The sequence below is a fragment of the Vidua chalybeata genome, chromosome 6, assembly GCF_026979565.1.
Source record: "Vidua chalybeata isolate OUT-0048 chromosome 6, bVidCha1 merged haplotype, whole genome shotgun sequence".
Classification (NCBI taxonomy): Eukaryota; Metazoa; Chordata; class Aves; order Passeriformes; family Viduidae; genus Vidua; species Vidua chalybeata.
In genome coordinates this window covers 35,664,318-35,685,400 of record NC_071535.1, presented here as the reverse complement: position 1 = coordinate 35,685,400, position 21,083 = coordinate 35,664,318, and the positions used below count along the sequence as shown (strand labels likewise).

Sequence of the window (21,083 nt, the reverse complement as noted above, 5' to 3'; positions counted from 1 at the left end):
CTTATTTAGTTGATTGTATTTGTAAATTATGTTCAAGCATTCGGTAAAGATCAAATTTTATCAATAATATTAGACTTTGAGATTTGAATGTAGGTTTAGTATTACTACAGTTTAATGAGTTGCCTTTCAGATGAACTGCAGGGTCTGAGCCTGTGTTCATTCTTAGCAAGTGCATCTCAAAATTAAAATTAGTTTGTCTAAGCTCTTCTTTTGCTGAGCCTTAAGCTGTGTATTTTGTCTCACACTTTCTGGAGGCTAAACCTGTGTTCTGCCTGTTAAAGCTCAGCTTACGTAAGACAACTCATTAAGCTTTGGTTACCTGGGCCCATGGATTACCCAGGGTTTATGCAGGGTAGTCAAAAGTAGGATTTTTTCTAATAGCAAAATTTGTGTTTGTTCTAATACTGCTGAAATCAAAACAATTTAAGAGTCTTTGTGCTTACTCTGCATTATGAGCTGCAATAATAAGTGTCAAAGCTTCTGTGAAAGTTGCTGTTTGCCATTTTATCTTAGTTTTCAGAATGCTGTGCTGTCCCACAGGCTCTGCTGTTAATGCAGTAAATAACTTTTGGATTCTCTGGCATTAGGTCATAAAATCAATTCAATTGGAAAAGACCTTTAAGATGGTCGAGTCCAACCACTAACTGAACACTGCCAAGTCTGCCACTACGCCACATCCCCAGGTGCCATATCTACACATATTTTAAATATCTGCAGGAATGATGACTCCACTGCTTTTGCAGCTTGTCCTAATGCTTGACAACCCTTTTGGTGGCTATTAGGAAAAATTTCTTCCATCTAAACAAAGAAACAAACTGCTGTAGGATTTAAGGAAATAAGGTGATGAATTGTCGCAATTCGGTTTCTAGAAAGATCAGTAACTTCCTGCGTTTATTCTGTATATGTGTGTGTTTCACTTTTTTGCTCTGGATAGTTTAAATCTCGAGCTCCCAAAGCGGTCCTGATGGTCTTGGAGGTGCAGCTCCCCTTGAGAGTCTGCTGGGTGTTTTAAGGACAGGAGTGAATTCGAGCTGACCCAGAAGAGGGCAGTAGTGCACTTGCACAAAACCACTGTGTCTTGGCTCGGTAGGGTCTTCTGTACCAAGTATTGAATCCCTATAAAAATAGATTTTAGAAGCAGAAATGCACCAATGAATCCCTTTGTAAAAGTGTATTTATTTGTATTTATAGCCCTAAAGTCCAGGGACACTGGTGTTGCATATTTTAGCCAGACTTTCCCTCCAAGAAGGTGAAGCTTCTTTCTCCTGGTATCAGCTTTGTCTACCCTGCAGATCACAGGTCGTTAAAAAAATGCCTATGAGATATGTATCAACTCTTAGTATTTACATATATGTATGTCTTTTAATTATAAAATATATATGTTTTTTATAATATATAAAATATATAAGTGATACACATTCAAATTTTGCTCTGACATTACACCTGAAGTCTCTTCCAGTCAAGTATCTTTGGAAGTAAGACATATGCTGGTCAAACCTTGCCTTTTTTTAAATGTTTTTCTTAAATTATGTCTAAGCATTCCTATTACTGGATAGTCTGATGAGTAATGAATTAATCATTTTCCTGTGGATCCAAAATAATAATCTGCATGTAGAACTTATTAAAAGTAAGTTGCATTTAAAAATTATTTATGCCACTAGTGAAGGGACTTTATGATTTCTGATTATAGTCAGAAGATGGACTGCAGAACATGCAGGCATGAGTGGGTGCCAACAATGTACATGGTTCTGTGTATTGGTAGAAATGGAGCTGTGGTGTTACAGTCTCTTCAGATGGACTGGCACATTCCAAGAGGTGGTCTCTGGTAAAACCCCTCCGAGACCTTCTGTTTACCATGGTCTGCCCTCTTTTCTTTCAAAATAGCATGTTCTCTTTTGAATGGCAGTGCTGGATACATGGGTAATAATTTCGAATTTTTTTCATGTTTTAGCTAAATATCTTAAATATTATTTTATGTGCAGCATGAGCCATTACTTAACACTCTGAAATGTCTTTTGTGGGTTTTTGACTTCTGTCATTATTACTTGTGGCCCCAGTATTCTCTTTTGGGGTCAAAATCTTGTGTGCTGCTTCATAGTCTCCCTTGCCTGCTTTGGGTACTAAGGTTGTACTTTTATACAGAGAGAGGTGAACTGTTTTGCTTTTACACATCAATAGCAGATGTCAGGGCTCTGACAGCTGATTTCCCTCTGGAAGAAAAAATTGTGACACAGACCATAGGAATCATCTTTCTTAGCAGACTTCTATATTAAATACATGAGGATTTGAACAGATGTATAGACCGATGATATTGCAGGAAATAACCCTTCTCCAGAAAATTCAATCTGGAAGTCAGTGTTTTGTTTTCAGAAAACAACTTTATCTTTGAAGTTCCTACCAACTAAAGACACAGTGTTACAGGGCTACTAACACCTCATTTCTCAAAGTCTATGTTCTGCTCATGTACAGAGGAAAGCAAGTAATTGGAGAGACTTGTGTGCAAGGAGGTATTATAATCATATGGGGGTGGTTGTCAGAAATGGACAGTAATGAACACCGTTTTGGAGTGTGGGCTTCCTGAACTGTCTTGAGTGCATTGTGCTGTAGATATTCCCTTTGTAAAGGTACTGTTTGAATGATGCAGGAGTGACTTGCTTAGTCTCCCTCCCCCGCACCTCATCTTTGAAGATGTGTGTTGGAATTTCTTGTTTCAAGTGTTTTTTGGGGTGGGTTTTTTTTTTTGTTTGTTTGTTTGTTTTTATATTTTTTTTAAGGAAAGGGAATGAAAGTTTTATAAGGTAAGAGTTTTATAAGGTAAGAGTTCGTCTCTCATTCTCTTCTGAATCCTCTCTCAGGGAGAACATGGCAGGAGGAGGAAGAATCTCAGCTCAGTGAATGCACACTGGTGTGGGAGGCTTCCTGTTACTGGTGTGTAAAGTGGGGTGAGCAAGTTTCTTTTGAGAACTTTCAGAAGAATATGCTGAAGGAATAAGGGTGTGAGGAGGGAAGGTTACCATGGGAAAGCAGTCTCCATATATCTGTATTCTGTAGAGGTTATGTGTGTGTTCTTTGATTTGTTTGGTGACTGGGGAAGGGCTTGAAGGAAAGTTGAAGATAATCTGCAGATACCTGGTCTCATAATGATAATGTATATTGTCTACTCATGTCTTGGTTACTATTTATATGCCTGTATTACTATAATAATGCACAGTAATATATATTATATGGTAATATATAATGCAATACAATACAATAATTTATATTACTATTTATGTGTTCTGGATGCTTCCAGACATATCACTTTGGCTCAGTCTTAAATTTTGTTCTTAGACTGCTGTGCCTTTGGTCAGTCTAGTTGCATGTGTACCCTGATATTTATGATGGATGGAGACATTGCCTTCCAGTCCACTGGAATGTCTGTTTCATTGTTGGCTCCACAGATGCTCTGCTTCGTGGAACCCTTCTAAGACCTGGTTTTCAAGCTGCTGCTCTTCTGGGCACTGAATAGAAGCCAGGAATAGTGAGCTGTGGTTGCATGTGACTACCAGTGTAGATACCAGCCTGTAGATTTCAAAGCATGTGCCTAGTGCAGAAGTCTGCCCATGGGCAGTAGGACTGCAGGAACTCCCATTAGTACAAATGAATGCAATTACCTTTCTGCACAGTTTATGATCTGTCATTTTTGTGTACCTGTGGAGAATGATTAAATAAAAACATATTACACAAGACACACAACACTAAATGAAAACAATAGACTATTCCTGGGAAGAAATATTGAATAAATGACTAAATTAAAACAACAATGCAGATAGGGTAGTCATAGCACTGTTTTGTAATGATCTTTGAAAGTCTGAAGACAACTGACACTGCTTATGTGCTTTGTAGAACTGAAACAATAATTATTTCATATACAAGATGTAATATATCAGTTCACAGTTCCAAAACAAAATGAAGACCAACTAACAAAACTTTAGCTCTCAGCTTGATTGGATGGAAATTGAATGAGGAGGTAGGATATAGAATATGGTTTATGGGCTTGGTTGAGCTATTATTTCCTTGAGAAAGCACTTTCTAACTGGGAGAAGGAAAGCTCTGAAGGTCCCAAGAAAAAAGAATAGGTAAGTAACTGGATCTGTAGGATCATATAAATTCTGTACTATAACCCTGTGGAAAATCAGGAAGTATGACAGAACTCTATATGAAATGGTTAAGAGCTTCCAGAGCCCTTATGAGACTACCAGGCCACAGGGTTTGATCTGCGTTAATTACCCAACAAGATTTAATTGTGTGTGGTATGTAGTCTTTGGTTTGTTGTGGGTTTTTTATTTTTTTTCTCTACCTGGGTAAAAACTCCGTGTAAGTTGACTAATAGTGTTTTCTTATTTTCTTTATAGAAAATGGCTGCTTTCCTAAGGCTAAGTGTGATTACATCAGCTGGTAGAGCATCCTCACTTTGAGTACTTAAACATATTTTATCTTTGTTCAGAATGATGTTTCAGAACAGCTGAAAACAGCACTTCTGAAACAAATTGTTTCAGAAGTGTGGAAGAAAAGGAAAATACAGATTATCACTGAGTTGTATGAAAGCTCAAAGTCTAGGGGAACTTCTAAGAAGTAACATAAAAGGTGAACCTTGTACATTGATAAATCAGTGAAATAAAATTAGCAATTTTATTGCACACACTCCCCTGTGTTCTGGATAAAATTGGAAGAGCAGATTAATGCCTTTGTACAGTGTTGCTGGTTCTGCATGTTTACTGTGTCCAGTAGAGAAGTACTTCTAACTTGAGAGTATCCACTAAAAATTTATTTTGGAAGGAATGCAGGTATTTAGTAACCCTTCTTATAGACAGATGCATACATTCATGCAGTCATCAGCCCTGTGAAATGAGGGAGGATCATTTCAGAAGAAATTTTAAAGACTATTTTGACATGTTTCCATCTCTCAAAAAAAAAAAAAAAAAAAGTGAGAATAATTGGATGGTCACCTGTATTTTGTTTTGGAATTCTTTTTGGCCTACATAGCATAATTTTGTTGGATTGAATTCTATGGGGCAGATTCACTAAAGCAATTATTCTAGTAGTAAAGGTTGGATATACTTGATATGGGAATAGACCATAACAGGTGGCTAAAAAGCTTATATTGGACAAATAGCTGGATAGTTGTTCCTACTTTTGGTGGTACAAGCTGATGGTACAGAAATTATTCTATGTCTTTTGAGCATTCTGGTTTTCCTTCTTTGTGCCTTTTCTATCTCTAACAAACTGTACAAAGTATTGAGAAATTAAGCACATTATAGATTCCTGTGCTGTGGCACAATGCCCAGAGTGTGTTGTCTTTGACTTGTGGTTCAATAGTGAGCTGCTCTCAAATAATTCCTGGTTATATCCCAAGATCTTGTTCTTGACTGGCAATAAGTAATTCAGAGGCTGAAGGTGTGCATGCAGTGTTAGGGCTTTTTAAAGTATGTCAATTTGTCACCATTTTATCTGCCATTTAACGTCTTATGAGTCAGTTTTTCATTTCCCTCTGCCTCTTCCCCTCATCTTCTGAAAATCTCCAAAACAAAACAAACAGAAAAAAAAAAAAAAAGGGAAAGATGACTCCTTCTGAGTTCAGTTATGTGGGAAGAATAAAGTTCAGTTCCAAAGCTTCTCTGCAGGTTAATTGAAAATAATCACTGAAACCCTCTGCCACCTTACAATGCCCTTTCAGTAGGTGGACTGAGGGGAGCTTGCTTTAGGGGGGGAGCTTAAAGAAAAATCCATTACTCCTAGGTTCCCAATTCTAGTGCTGATGAAATAACTTGGAATACACTACAAATGTAATGTGACTGAAAGGAAATGGTTACAGGATTTCTGAATTATTGTAAAATAGTTTGATGAAAAGAAAAATCTCACTGGAAAGAGGTTACTAAGTGGCCCTGATTTCTTTCTGCTTGTTGCTGGTAGTGGCAAACAGTGCTGCAGGGACTGGAAAAGATGTTATTAAAATTTTTGTATGCAGCACATAAGCAAAGAATGTGGCTGTCCCTAAAGAGGATGAGAGCTTGGTAGTTGCAGTTAAAAATAATTTATTCAGACTTAGCTAATGCTGCAGAATCTGGTGGTCTCTTGTGCTGCTGGCCTGTAGTAAGCTGCAGTGTGCAAGGTGTGGCATAGAAGAAATGCACAGCTTTCTGATTGCTCCCTGAATGTGTGCCATGAATACATTCTATTAAGTGGAGCTACAGTAGATACAATCTAAGGATATAAGCAATTGGAATACAGATACTCTTTTATCTAAGCTGTACTAGTCTTAACGTGTTAAATTCATCCAACCCATTAGGAAGAATGAACTCATAAATGTTCCAGTTTAAAGTCACCTCTGTAGTATTTCTTAAAACATTATTAACAAGCTGTGCTGGCTTCTGAAACCAGCTGGTTTTGCTTCTGTTTTCTGAGTTCAGAGATATCCCTGGTATTTATGTTGTGTTTGTGTGACAATTTTAGGATGATAGCACCAGTGGAAGGATAGGTCAGAGTAAACGTCTGGCTGCATAAGTGACACTTCTACACCTGCATGGAACAGTGTCTGAGACAGTAAATCCAGTTGGATGGCCCAGCCACTCTTCTCTTGTGCCAAGTTTCGTGCAGCTTTGCATCTCTGAAGGTTACAGGAGGTGGGACACTTGCTTGTGGAGTTTGTTGGGGTAACTTGGCCCAGCTCTCTCCTCTGGCCAGCCAAACAAGCTGCAGACAGCCCCAGTTATGCTGTGTCTCATGGTGTAGGTAGCAAGTAGGCAAGACTGGCCATGGAGGAGGAAGACACACCCTGATAGATCTGATGCAAAGCCTATTTCATTCTCTAGAATTATTTTTATTAAATGTGGATTAGGTGCTAAATCTTGGAGTAGCATTTAGAGGTTTCTTGTCTAAGAACACCAAGTCTCCTGAGAGGCACAAAACACACCACTGCAGTTCATTTTGCTGAGCCAAAGCAAACCTACTGACTTAAAGTGTCAAAATAATATGCATATTACAATTTTTGGTAATTTATAAGTATTCTGGGTCAGACTTGTGATATGACTGCCTAAACTAATCTGAGAGGTGAATCAGGCACTGTCTTATTTTTGGGTGTAGTAACTTGACAATGTGCTTTAATACTCCTGATGTTAATGGGCAAATTACAAATCTTCATTTATTTGACTTTTTCACTGCATTTTGTTTCAACCTGTTATACCACCTGCTTTCCTGTAGGAGACTTTTTGCATGCACATCCCTTTTCCTGAACACAGGGATAGTGGCCTGGGTTGGTTACTGTCACTGGGTTCTTGTCAGCTTGGATGGTAGGTAGATGTCATCCTACTCTGTCACTAGCCACTGGCTGGCTGAGGTGGGAAGGGTTGGGAGGGTTGAGTGGAAAAAAAAGGATTTGTTCTGTATTAGTGTGACAGCAGAAGTATCCTGCCCAGTTTCCAAAATGCTAGAGAGTAGTACCACGTGACTTCATGCCAAGGCCAGTGACAAATTGTTTCACCACAGTATCCTTTCCATAGTGCTGTCCTTCAAGCTGTGTCCACTTCAGCTGAAGCTGGGCTAAGTGGGAGTCAGCTGAAGTTTTTTTCTCCTGCAGACAATTGGTTGGGGTAAATGTTTTGTTTATCTTTATTCTTGGAGAAAGTTTGGGTGGGTTTTTTGTAGTCTGGAGGAAAAGAGAAAAAAAACCCATGAAGTGTTGATGTGCTATTTTTTCTGGTTTAAGGAAATAATCTTTCCGTAATAAGCTTGTAATGACTTTGATGACTGAAAACAGTGCTATAATATATGAACTTAAATTTTTTTAGAATAAGAAATATCTGATCTTGAAATCATAACTTTGGTTTTGTAAAGGGTTTCCACTGGATGATATTACTGGTTTTGGTTTTTTTAGAGTATTAGAAACTGAATGACGCACTTGTATTTGTGAAAAGTCAGTTTAAATACTGTAACTGGCTTCCTTGTGATTTAAGACTTAAATACATGTCTTGTAGGCTTCTTTGGCTCTATAGGCTCTAACTAAAGTGACATGTTATTTGGGACATGCACTATAAATTCTGGGTGACCCCAAATACAGGTTGTTAGTCTTTAAAGATCATCGTATGGTGAAAAAATACTAAACTTTATTTATGTCTAATATGTTTTTCATCCTTCTCTTACCTGATTGTTCCTGACTAAAAATTTTGGCATGAGAACACTACCTTATGTGTAGGTGTTCCTCTGATCCTTTTGTTTTGTTTTTCACCTGAAGCATCATCATCATCCCTGTAAAATCAGACTTGGCTGCTGTATGAATAATATAAGTGTTACAAACAGAACTATGATTTCAAGTGAACAGAGAAAAAGCAGATAAAACACTTCAAAAAATGGCTTTCAAGGAGCATCTCTGTACCAGTAAAGCAAAGTGAAAGTAACTAATAATGTTGTGTATATACCACTGATTTTTTTTTTTTGAAGTTATTATCAGATGTAGTTTTGAGATTGTCCCAAGGCTTCCAGCATGATTTCAAAAGTTAATTGATAGTCTGTGCTTGTATGTGCATGCCCAAATGCTGGAGAGGGATTGTGTGTATATGTGCGTGTGTACGTAAAAAGAATGGTCCAAATATAAGTCTTGATGTGTAAACTCTTTGTCCTAGTGTTAGGACATGTATTTAGAGTTCTGTGGAAAAGCAGAATGGTACACAATACTCCAACACAGCTATATATAGCTATGATAGTATATGTACAACATATAAGAAAATATAAATAGTATAATGGTGTCAAAGTCGAGACCCCCTTACCTCCGCCCCCCCCCCAAAAAAAAAAAAAAAGTTAGGAGATGCCAGAACAAACTTTTTTTAGCAGCCTTAATTCCCCTCCTTTGTCTGGATTACATTATAATTCATCTCAGCAACTGTAAACTGAATCCTTTTTCCCACTGCCCTGCTGCCCTTGTACTTTAGCAGAGAAATGCACTCAGCAGAAGTGCACTGGTCTTCCCCTCTGCTACCTGCTGCAAGTGTGACTTCCAGATGAGGAACAAATACTGCAGAAATACAGGTGCAATCCGTGGGAGTGTTTGGTTGCTGCATCCCAGCAGCTTTCTGATGCTAGCTTTTCATGACTCAGGCAGTTTGTGCGTGTTTTCTACAGAAAATTTATAAAGCCAAATACCTCGCACCAAATTCATCGAGTCGTCAGAACTTCGAGGCCGTGGAGGCGTAGAGTCACCGGACCTTATGGCTGCTAAATTTAAGGCACTTCCTTCACTCTCCCTGCTGGAAACGCTGAAATTGTTCGAATGCTGGAACTTCTCTGAAGGCGCCCCCGGCAGTGCCACGCGGGGGCGCCCCGGGGCCGGGCCCAGGTGCGCGGGGCGGGGAGCGCTGCGCGGGCGGAGCAGGACGAGGAGGAGAAGGGCCAAGAGGCAGGAATATGCCGTGCAGGGTTTTCCGTGACCTCAAACGCCTCACGCCCAGAGGTACTCGCCGCACGTAATACACAGCGAGTCTTAATTCGGACACACCCGCAGTATCGTATTGTGTATTTGGGGAGTTAGCAGATAAATTAAGCAATGGCTGTGTAGCACGACAGAATTGCATGCACATTGCTCTTAGCAGGTTTTCTTTAAACTATCTTTTTGTTTTTATTAAGACCATTCTTTCATAACAAAGTACTGTATCTAGGCCCAATTCTGCACTAATGGGTTTAAAGAAATGCTGATTCTTTTCAGGTCACAACTCTTGACACTGACGTTAGATAGTACCACCTTCTCCGCTGGGCTGACTTTGAGAACAGTATATGAAAATTTGCACAGAAGATCTGAATAGAAACATATATATTTTAAATGCTCTATATAAGCACAGACGATGTTCTGCTTTAGTTTACACCACTATAAATGCAGAATAAATCTTACTGGCAGAATAAACTGGATTTGATCATGACAATGTTGGACAACCCTTCCTCCTGTTGAAGGCGACTTTGGCAGAACCAAGCCTTTAGGTTAGAATTGCATATTAAAAATGGGAACAGAACCTGACTGGCAGGGATTTTTCTGTTTGTTTTTAACATCTGTAGCCCAAAAGTTTAGCCTTAAGGAGACTAAGCCTAGGTCCGTGAATCCAATAACTCCCAGAGTTACCTAATAGGAAACACTAGACACAGGGACCCATATGGAATTTAGACTATGTGAGTTGAGGCTTACACAGCTATATTGCAGCACTCTAAAATAGTCCACTCTGCTTTTCCAAGGTGTCCTATTGTTATGGGCTCTTAGACTTAGTGACTTGGCATTAGTCATACAATCCTCTGAATATAGATAATTTATTTGTAATATCCAAGTCTCAGCAGCCATTGCTTCCTAATTATTTTCCAGTCCTGTCTGATACCTGTGTGACTTCTCTTCCCAGGCTTGTTTCTACAAGGTATTTAGAAGTATTGCTCACCTCTAGCAAATGAATAGTATCAATGATTGTGTGCACAAATGTCTTGGTGTTTTGCTGAACCAGAGTTTACTTTTCTTGATATGATTTTTGAAATTGGTATAGGGCTTCCACAAGCCTTTAAGCAGATCTTTTAGGATATTTTTGTAAGAATTCAACAGAGAACAGAGCTTTTGCTGGTGGGTTAGAGTATGTATTGGGGTGAGGGAGAGAAAATTAAATCTACAGCAACTTCGAAATGAATGCCTATGGTTCCAGCATGCTGGGTGCTATGCTAACAAGTAGGCTAAACTTGGATGTCCCCAGCACTCCAGTTTGGCATAGCTCCCAGCTTTGGAATATAACATGCTTGCATTTGTATCTAGAATACAACTGGGATTCTCATGTTCAATTATCAGAAGGAGGGAGTGTGAGTGAGGGAAACAGCTGCATATATCTGGCACTAAGCTTTGCATACTGACCCTTGTTGTGTAACCTCCATGCTCCAGAAGTTTGAATTCATTTCAGGAGGTTGGCATGCATTTAGCTGGGAAAAGTGTTAGCTAGTGAATTATTCCAATTATATAAATAGAGTAAGGGAAACCATTGCTTGTCTGATTATGAGAGTGATCTTAAGCAATAAGCACCTCTCCCATAACAAATGCAAGTACAACTCAGACTGTTTGTGCTATCTTTCCCCTTCTCCCAAAGTGGATTTGGCCAATGCCTCTGTCTAGAAGAGTGATGAGAGTGGATGGTCATGATTGCTAGGAGAAATTGTTGCTGTGTGGGGAGATAAAAGGTTTTAATAAAAAGAACTTGGAGAAGAACTAGCCAATGGCTCGGAAAGAATAAGAAGCTGTTGCAGCACCAAAGGGGAGTGGAAAAGATTGCAGGTCAGTTATGCCTGCTATACCATTTCTGAAGTGTCATAACCTGGGTAATCAATCATAAGGCTTTATTTTGTGGTTGTTGGTTGCACAGGGTTCCTGAGGGCTGGATTCCCACTGCTTGCATTTTGTAGTGAGATGCTGATGTTTGCAGGAGCCAAGCAGGGAGAATCCTCCCTAAGATAATAATTTGGTAAGCTGTTCTACTTTCTGCAAGCTGGACCATTGCAGCAGCAACTGCAGTATTCTTTGTAGATGTTTTTATTCTATCAGATTTGTTCTAGTGCTTTTAAATAGTATTTTATAAGGACTTTAGCCAGATGAGAGGAAACATTCTGCTATGTGTGAGATTGGCAAACCCTTTGGGTTTTGCAAGGGAGTGTAGAATTCACCACGTGTAAGGTGCTGTTCTTAGTAGGTGACTGATCTTACACGCAGCTTTACAAAGTTTTGCCCAGTTTAAAAACTGTAGTGCTTGATCATTCCTGGGCATGACAGGTGCGAAAATATTCAAAGTGCTGTAAGGTTTCTTTGGGTTTTTTTTTTTTCTGATGCTGAAGATGCTTGTGCCTTCTTTTCTCAAATGTACAGGCTGGCATGCTCCTAGCTGCCTGTTGACCTTTAAAACAGACAAGAAAAGCCCCATCACAAGCAGGCACTGGAAGGAATAGTGAAGCAGGGAACTTGAATTTTCTGCATGTGGCACAGTTGGCCTGATGAAGTTTTATGTGATGATGTTGTGTTTAGACTTGTATTCCACTCTCAGATCTTGGGTAGGAATCCTTCCTGTCAGCCTGGGATCTGAAGATGGATTAAATATGTATCTGTGAATGCTGCTTGTGGAACTGTGAGGGAAAGAGTGTATCATTTGTGGGCCTACTGGGTAGGAAGTTGGGGCCTCTATAGCCTAACTGGGCACGCTGGATACTGGCCCATATCAGTAATACACATGAAAGATGAGAATCTGTCCTTATGTCTATATAGATGCCTGGTAAATCCTGCACTAGGAGTCTTTCTTGGAATGGCACAAAGATTCCACAGGATAGTCTTAGAAACAGCCTAATAAGCATCATCAGTGGGAGCAAAAGTCTGGGCCTTGCATCAAGCAGTATCCCATCACCCTTTTATGTCACTTGGGATTTTGTAATAAACTTTGACAAGTTCTTCTTAGGTGCTTTCTGCTGAGGCAGCACAGAGTCCTAGTGTCAGCAAAGGCCTGTCAACTCTAGCAAAAGCCTGAGCAAGTAGAAGGCTTGACACAAGGGCTTAGATGTGTGAGGAGAGTGGCTGGAGCAAGACTTGTGTGGCAGAGCTTCCTGTTGGAGACGTGGCTACTGCATTTGAAGGAGGTGTCCTGACAGCAAAGCTGATCTACCTTTGCTTAAAAAACAAGAGCAAACAAAAAAGCCCAACAAATAACACATTACCCGTGGCAGTGCTGGCTTTGTGTAAAGGATGTTACCAATGTGGTTATCTTGGTTAAAAAGTATCAGTAAAGTTATTCTGAATTCTGATTTGAGATCCTGGTTGGCTTGGGGAAGTTTATATCAGATTACTTCCACAGGCTCCAGCTGGGGAGACTTGGGAGCAAGTAAATCAGGGCTGGCTTCATTGTGACATTGACTGCAATAATTGACTGATGGGTTCCCAGCATCATTTTATATTATACCAGTGCTGCATTTGTTCACTGAAAAATCATCAACTTTTAAAGTTGACCTAAACTGGTATTTTAGGCAGGTAAATCCACAACTTTCTGTTGTTTCTCCCCTCTACCAAGGTGTAGTTGGATGGAAAATGGAAGAACAGTTTTGTGATACTTTTGAAACTGTTTCTGTTTAGCAGGATTTAAGACATAGCTAAAATAAGCTTATTTTCCCCTTACTACCATTTTCCTCTGGTTTTTGGCCAATCAATGCAATAAAATGACCTAGTGCCTTCTTACCCCATCACTAATTCTAAACTGCTGTTTATGTGGATGTTTTTCTTTCCAGTGCAACCACCCCATCAGATTTTCTTTTTCTTACTTTAAATTTTTACAAAGTGAAAAATATTTTAAGTTACAGATTGTTTTGGAAATAATAGAACAAAATACAAGGAAAGGAAAAAAAAAAGAATGCAATACTATAATTTTTTTTGTATTTATTGGAAGAGGGGGTGAAAACATTGAAGGTGTTATTAAAATGATTTTTAAAACCCCTTGAAATTGAAAGCATTTCACAAATAACATTGAACTAAAAAAAAAAAAAACACTAGCAGGTGAGATATTTTCATATCTCTGAAATATCGCTGAATCTAATTTTCCATGTAGTTAAAAAGACTGGTTTTGTTGTTAGCTGTATAACTCCTGCACGTGCTACAAAAGCAGCCTACTTATCATAGTGTTTGTTCCAAAGACCAAAATTCATTCTGTAAACAAGAAAGCTTGAATACTGAAAGAAAACAATTGCAGTCATTACATTTAAGCTGTGTCTGGACAGCTCACTTCTGCCTACTCTATTTAAAAAAAAACATCATACTGGAGTAAGCAGATAATCACAGCAAAATACTCATTCCTTTCTTTGAGGTGGTGTCATCAGTAAGGAAAGGTGAGGCAGTTCAAATCAGCAGCAGATTCAAAGTTAGTACTTTCTTTGGATGAGTGTGGCAGTTCGTTTTTCTCAGCTGTTAATTTTCTCAGGTAGGGTGCTATTTATTATGCTCAATCCAAATGTTAAACCTGTCTTAGAATCATAATTATATTGTGTGCTCTGGGCTTATAAGAGATAAGATTGATTAGCTGGATATTACATTCTGTTTTCTCATCATGAGCAAGAGGAAGTCATGTTGTACCACCTTTGGGACCACATTTGAAATTTTTTTTAAAGGTGGTTAAAACCATAGGTAGACAGTATCCCTGAACTCCATCCAAAGTAGCAATGAGGAACTTTTCTAGGGGCAGTCAGGTCATCTATTGATTGATCCCTAATCTATACCACTTGCTCCCTCCAAGGATTAAGTAACCTTTGAAACTCACTTCATTTTTGTACTGGGAATAAGAGGATGGAGACAGCAATATTTCAGATGCATCAAGGTACCACCTCTGTATCCCATTGATGGATGTAATATAAAAACATTTTTCCCTACCTTTAATGAAGGAAAGAGTGAAAAGGACTCCCAAAGTGTTCACCTTTTCTTTATTCCTTAATTTTAATTTATTCTTTTTTTTTCTTTATTATTTTATTTTCCTGTATTATTTTTCCTTTTATTTTTTTATTTTTTCCCCAACTAGTTTCTCAAGAAATAAGGCAGATAGACCTGTGTCTCTGTTGGAATTTCATAATAAACTTTGACAAGTTGTTCTTAGGTGCTTTCTATAATGTGCTTTTTGATGGGAATTCAGTTTTGTCCCATCTAAATTTTACCAATGACTCCCCTGAAGGAGAGGGCAACCATAGTTGCTGAATGTGTGTTCTTCAGAGGATGTGTCTGTTTTATTAGGTCCCTTTTCCTGCTATTACTGTGGGTTTGCAGTGGCTCCCAGAAAGACTTGTACTCTCCTTTTGAAGCAGCTTGTTCGTAACATTATTTTCCATTGTTGGGGAAATTTAAAAACAATGCATGACAAAGAATCTTCTGGCAGCCACACTAAATAGATTTTCAATAGTTTATTAAACTAGGGACAGACTTAAGCCAGGCTCTGGGAACTTAAATAACTTCTGTCTCCCCAGATTTTTGAAAGCTTCAGATTGAGGCCTCCATGTATGCCTTACTAGTAGAGACTCCTCTTTGACGTTAAAATGTATTTTAGCAGAACATCCCATTAAAAAATAACGGGTTTGAGTCCAGACATCAGCATACAAGTAATTCAGGTGTACTTGATAAAAAACTGAATAGTGCATATAATAAAGAAAACTGGGTAACAGAATCAGGCCTGAAATCAAGATACACTGAAGACATCCAAGAATTGTTGCTATAGGTTTAGAGGGGAAATTTTGCTTAAAATAAAGCTAAAAATTTGAGGTCCCTTTCATGGATACAATTCCCAAAGTTGTGAAGAATGAATTGTTGGTGCCATTGCTATACAATGAATTGTATAGCTCCATAGTTATCTTTGTTATGCTGGCTATGTAATTTTTTTGGGGAATGTGTCTGTAGAAGGCTGGTGTTGAGTCTGTAACACTGACACTCTGATATCTTTTCCTCCTCTTTCAGCTAAGCAACTATTGGTAAAGATCAAAGAAAGGGAGGAGGAGGGCTGACAAGAAACAGTGTATGAGAGATGCCTGCACAGCTTTAATAAATAAAAAGGGGTTAAGGCTTCAAATCTCTTGCAGGATATCTGTGCATGTGGGGCCCTGTTTTGCTGTAACAAGCTACATTACAGCACACTGTCTTATTTAGACCTATGCGAATCTGATACTTTGAATATTAATATATATTATTAAAGGAAATTATAAATCACTAGAAATACCTGAGAATATTTAACAGTTGCTAATCTACCAGAAACCACTTATTTTTCAGCTCTGTTTTTTGTTTTCCTCCACGGCAAAATTAGATTTTTGGCTTTTAATGTTGGTGTCTAGTTTGTTTCACTTTCCAATTCACAAGAGTTGAGGAATATATGATAAGAACCTAATTTTTCTTCCCTCCAGAAAGCAGCTACTCTATGTTGAAACTTAACAAGATAAAAAGGAAAGCAGAAGATAATAAATACAAGGTAAAAATTCTTTCACAGTTTGAAATATTGTCAGCTAAAATAAGGCTTTTCAGGGTTATGTAAATAGTAAAAATGTTTGAAACAGAGGTGGATCAGGAGAGCAGCATTATGATCCATGAGACATGACACTTTCCAATACACTGTGAAGATATGACACTGTGTTTCTTCTTCTTGAGTAGAGACAAGATGCAGTTCTGTATGAGGGGCTGGAGGTGAGGTGGTGGACTCTGTTCTAAAGCCCTGCTCACTCTGACCCTATAGATGCAGTATGCTTAGGCCTTGTGTTAATGCTATAGATGTTACCCCAATAGATTTGTGTCAAAACTTACCTTCCTTTTTCAAAATTTATGTGCTGGCTGTCCAAACATTTGGTAAGCTCTCATTAAGAATATGCCCACCTAGGGTTTTTTATGCCATATACTTTTAAATTATTTATACTTTCTTGCAGCCTCCTTGCTATGTTTCAGGTGAGTGTGAATAAAACTAAGTACAAATGTAAAAATCCTGAAGTTGTGATTTAGTGTATATGTAACTGAGTGTGTTTCAGCTTTGTTGGTCTTTCAGGATGTAAAACAATAGTAGCATTACTGATTAGTGACTTATGGTACACTGAAATCAGAAGAAAAATTAATCTAAAATTTAAGTCATAAATAACCTACCAACGATGGACTGGTGTATATGTGAAAATGCAGGTAACTATGGTGTGGCATGAAATTTTTATTAATACAGGTTTGTGATGTTCCCCCTGCTTGCAAATAGTGTACATGTAAACAAGTTCTGTAGTTCATTACAAGCAAAATGCCAGTCAGTGCTCTGTGCTTTTTCTTTCAGCTAAAATGGTAATCTAACTGTTGTGGGATTATACATGAAAAACACCGTGGGCAAATTATATGGATGTGTGAGCAAAGCCTGATGTCTTCATTACCACAGGTGAGACTTCCCACTGCTCTGATACGGCAGCTCTGTCCTTGGGTGTCCTGGAGATTCCTTTGAGCAAAGCAGTGCTGTTGACTGGTTCTCCTAGCCAGGAATGTGGGGTCTGCCTGGGAAAAGGGCTATCAACAATCCAAGGTCATCTGTGCCTGTTCTCACTGTTTGTTGCTTTTGCTGGTAGCTGATAAAGGCCCAATGTCTGAGTAATAGGAGCAGCCAGGGAAGCACGTGTGGCTTCATCCCGTTTTTGCAATACACTCCCTGCCAAGCTGTACCAAGAGCTCTTTGCCTGCAGAGCAGGAATGGGCATATATATCCAACAAAACAGGACCAGAGGGACTCATTAAACTTCTAAACATGACCTCGAACAGGGTTTCTTAATTATTTGAAAATGTCACCAGTTTGCAATAGAAAATCTCAGGGCTTTCTAGAGCTTGGCCAGATTTTGGTACCTTCTCTCAGTAACACAAATCTATCTCCTGTTCTGCAGTGTGATACAGTCCTAGGCTATTTTTTTTCTTATATGTGAAGCAAAATCATTATCCCACAAGCGAATATTGCCCATCCTACAGTAAGTACTCAAGTGTTTGCCATTAAGCGAATATCACAGCAACAAGAAAAGTCAAACCAGAAATCCTCATAGTAGTGAGATGGGGTGTAGGTTGCTAGTCTGTGGTCACCGGTTCAGGTGCATGCTATGCCATTTGCCATTTATTTCTTTGCAACACACACATCAACTGTGTGCTTGTGACAAGTTGGCAGTTTGTGGTTAGCTTTTCCTGTGAGCAGTGAGAGTACTGAGCAGGGAGGGTCTGACGTCGCATTCAATGTCACCTGGACCACTATGATATTAAATAATATAATGTAATATGATAATGGAAACGTTCTTAAAGATTACTTCCCAGAACTGTTTTGGGATAGATCTCAGCATCTTGGCAACTCTCCAGCTGACAGAAAGCTTATTTCTCCTAAGCAGTGCCTGTAACCAAATGGCTTAGATTGCTTTGATGGAAGAGATGCTTCCCTCCAGGGATATATGCCTGGCACAGTACCTAAGTTGACCTAGTAGCTGGAATAAGCAAAGTTTCAGAAAGAGACACCCTAGACAGATCCTAAATTTTAACTTTTTGCAAACTTCTGATGAATCCTTAGTGAACGGAAAACTGCTGCATTATACTTATGTACCTGTCCTCACTGTGAGTAACAATCATACTCTTTCTGTTCTCCATTCCTCTTCCTTTTCTCTTTTGCCCCAGTATTGGAAAGTTTTATTTTGTAAAGTAGTTGAGCAAGAGAGATTTTGGTTGTCTTCACTTTTTTAAGTTCAGTCCAGGAAGATTGCTATTTCTGCTTCTGGTAATGTCTCACAAACATCACTACTTTCATTCTGTTATTCATTAAGTTGTGAATGAAAATGTTTTTCTAGTTTCCTCACTTTGGCTTTTCTAGTTTTTCTCACTTTTTCCTCTGCTTTGACAGTAGTGCGTTTCAATTGTCTTTAGTTGAGTTTCTTCTGGATGTATAGATGCAAAGAATGGTGAAGCAGGCTTGGGTTTGGTGGTGCTTGTTTGTGTTTTTTTTTTAGAAGGATAGAGTATGCCTGAAGGGAGACAAGACTTTTGGGAGTGGGAGAAAAGTATGAGATGACAAAGCTGACGTTACTATCAGACAAGTAGAAAACTTCGTTTGATTCTGCTCTTGTTGGCACCTAATTTACACTGGAGCAATTTCGTGAACTTCAGTGAGTTTACTTCTGAGAGTGAGATCAGTATCTGAGAGTGAGATCAGGATTGACACCTCTTAAATCACTCGGGTCATGCTCCATAATTCATTCGCAAGTTCCTTTAATTAGTTGCAGGTAAACCCAGGCTTCCTGGAGTTCGCTGCCGCCCCAGGAATGGGCTCTGCCTGCTGCTCCCTGCCGCGCTCCGGGGTCCAGCCTCCGCCTTCTGTCTCATCGCAGGGCTGCATGTCCGGTGAAACGAGGGTCAGGGCTCTTCCCCCCGCGGCTCCCTGTGCCGGACGGAGACGGGGGCCCGGCTCCCGGCGCGCCAGAAGTTGCTCTGTGGGAGAAAGGAGCGGGGCTATGCAGGGCCGACCGGGCGGTCCGGCCGCCGCGCGTTATGTAAGGGCGCAGGGGCTGCGGGCCGGGATGACTGACAGGGAGAGGGAAATTCCTGGGGGAGGGGGGAGCGGGAGCGGCGCTGCCCTGAAGCCGCTGCCAGAACCGGCGGCTCACGGAGACCTGGCGGGGAGCGCGGATGTGCAGAAAGGGAAGCGGCGCGGGAGGGACGCTGCCGGGCAGCGTGCGGAGCGAGCGGGCGGCGCGGGCTCGTTCCCCCAGCGGGGCAAGCCGCCTGGGAAACAGGGGGCCAGCGGCGGCGGTGCGAGAGGACGAGGAGCGAGCCCGGCTTCCCCTCTCCCGGCGCGGCGCGTTCGAGCCGGGGCCGGAGCGCGGCGGGGAAGTGCCTCGCTGGAGCCCGGGGTGCCCCCCGGCGCGGCGGCGGCCCCGGCGGCGGCGCTGCCCCTTTAAGACCTGCTCGCCGCCAGTTCCAGGGAGAGGGAGTGACCTCTGGGCTTTGACAGCTCCCCTAATAACTAGCAGCGGCCCGGCCCCGCCCCCGCCGCGCCATTGGCCGGCGGGCCGGTATGCCGCGCTGCCATTGGCTGGCCGCTTCCCCTGAGCGAACCTTTAGAACTCCGAGACACAATATTCTGTTACATTGTAGCAAAATGGCGACTGTCATTCACAACCCCCTGAAAGCGTAAGTAGGAATCAAAAATGTACATATTCCGCGTGGTTTAAATATGAAAAAAGGCGCCTTTCCGGCGCCGGCTGCCAGCCGGAGCCGGGTGCCGGCAGCCTCTCGGCGGGTCCCTCCTCCCGCCCTCCTTTCTGCCCCAGCGGCTCGCTCGTTTTTTGTGCAACACATCCCCGCGGCTCGCGCCGAAATTAACGAGGAAAAAGATTGTTGGGTTAATTGGAGCCCGGGCGCGGGGCGGGGGGCGTCGGGCCGGGGGGCGGCGGCGGGGAGCCCGCCCGGCGCTCCCGGGGCTCAGCGCGGGGTCGGCGGCGGCCGCGTCCCGCGGGGGTGCGCGCACTTGACAGCGTCCTGCCCCCGCTGCCCCGGCGGGCTGGCCCCGCCACCGCGCTCGGCGGGGCACGGACCGGCCCGCGGGGGCGCTCGGTGCGCGGTGTCTCCGCGCTCCCATCGCGGCTCGGAGTTGCCGCCGCAAATCTTTGGGGAGTTGGGATGTCTTGACGAAGCAACCCCCCCTCGCTTCTCGGCTGGGCGGTCGGAAAGCGGGGCGGCGGGGGCTCTGCCGGTGCACCCTGGCGCTCGTGCGGGAGAGGGAGCGGAGAGGCGAGGCAGGGAAGCAGACTTGGGTGAAATGAATGACTCGGGACTGCCGGTCGCTGATTTTGGGCAGGAAGTCCGGAGATCTGTTTTGCATATGACAGGCTTTCGCTTTTCAAAGTGGCAAAGAGAGTTGATTGTGTTTCCATCTTGAGAGCGGGCACAAGCCGCCGAGGGCTGTACGGACGGGGTCTGACCCCAGCTTGAGAGAGGGAGGGGGCAGGTACTTTTGCTGCAGAGGTATTCCGGGGCTCCCGGTCTGGAAATAAGGCTGATTTCTGAGGGGCACCGCGGGAGCCGGTTGTCGTCTTCTGGATCGCGTCCTTTATTTTCCTTGTGGTCTGCAGCGCACGCCGCTAATCCCCGAAGGCATTAGGGAGAGTGGGATTTGGCACCGTATGTGGGGAGCGGAGCTATCTTAACCTTTTTCAAACGACTTCCCTGCTAACGGGGGCAGCGCTCTTGCTAGTAAAGCAGGGAAGCAGAGTACCTGGCGGTGACGCTTCGCTTGCACTTTCTGGCTGCGCTGAGTGGGTGTTTTTATACCTTTGAGTTTTGTGAGATGAAATTAGGGCTGCGAGGTTTTTTCTTTTTCTTTTTTTTTTTCCCCGACTCGAGTCTCTCCGGCTGGAGTTGGAAAAACACTTCAAGGTTTTTCCAGGGATTTCTGCCGCTGTCTCTGCGATCCAGAGGGAAAGGAAAGCCTCGAGCTGGGAAGGGGTGCTGACATGTTTATCAGCTCTCCTGCTCCGTCCTGGCAGAAAAACCTTTGCTTTCATTTACT

The 21,083-nt window shown here is 41.6% G+C and overlaps 1 protein-coding gene and 1 long non-coding RNA gene across 7 annotated transcripts in view; one reads left to right on the top strand and one right to left on the bottom strand.

The window, feature by feature from the left end:
* Nucleotides 1-18,767: 18,767 nt before the first annotated feature.
* Nucleotides 18,768-19,447, bottom strand: LOC128789393 (uncharacterized). Its single transcript, XR_008431395.1, has 2 exons — nucleotides 19,186-19,447; nucleotides 18,768-19,003 (listed from the first exon to the last, which is right to left on the bottom strand). It is a non-coding gene; the product is annotated as an uncharacterized LOC128789393 (long non-coding RNA).
* Nucleotides 19,448-19,519: 72 nt separating this feature from the next.
* Nucleotides 19,520-21,083, top strand: part of DPF3 (double PHD fingers 3) — a 154,716-nt gene continuing 153,152 nt past the window's right edge. For 4 of the 6 annotated variants that reach the window (XM_053945331.1, XM_053945328.1, XM_053945332.1 and 1 more), the window contains exon 1: nucleotides 19,520-19,705. In XM_053945331.1, the coding sequence (XP_053801306.1) occupies nucleotides 19,590-19,705 (116 nt within the window). In that variant the 5' untranslated portion in view covers nucleotides 19,520-19,589. The remainder of the gene's footprint in view (nucleotides 19,706-21,083) is intronic. The other 2 variants (XM_053945330.1, XM_053945333.1) reach the window with 1 other exon arrangement.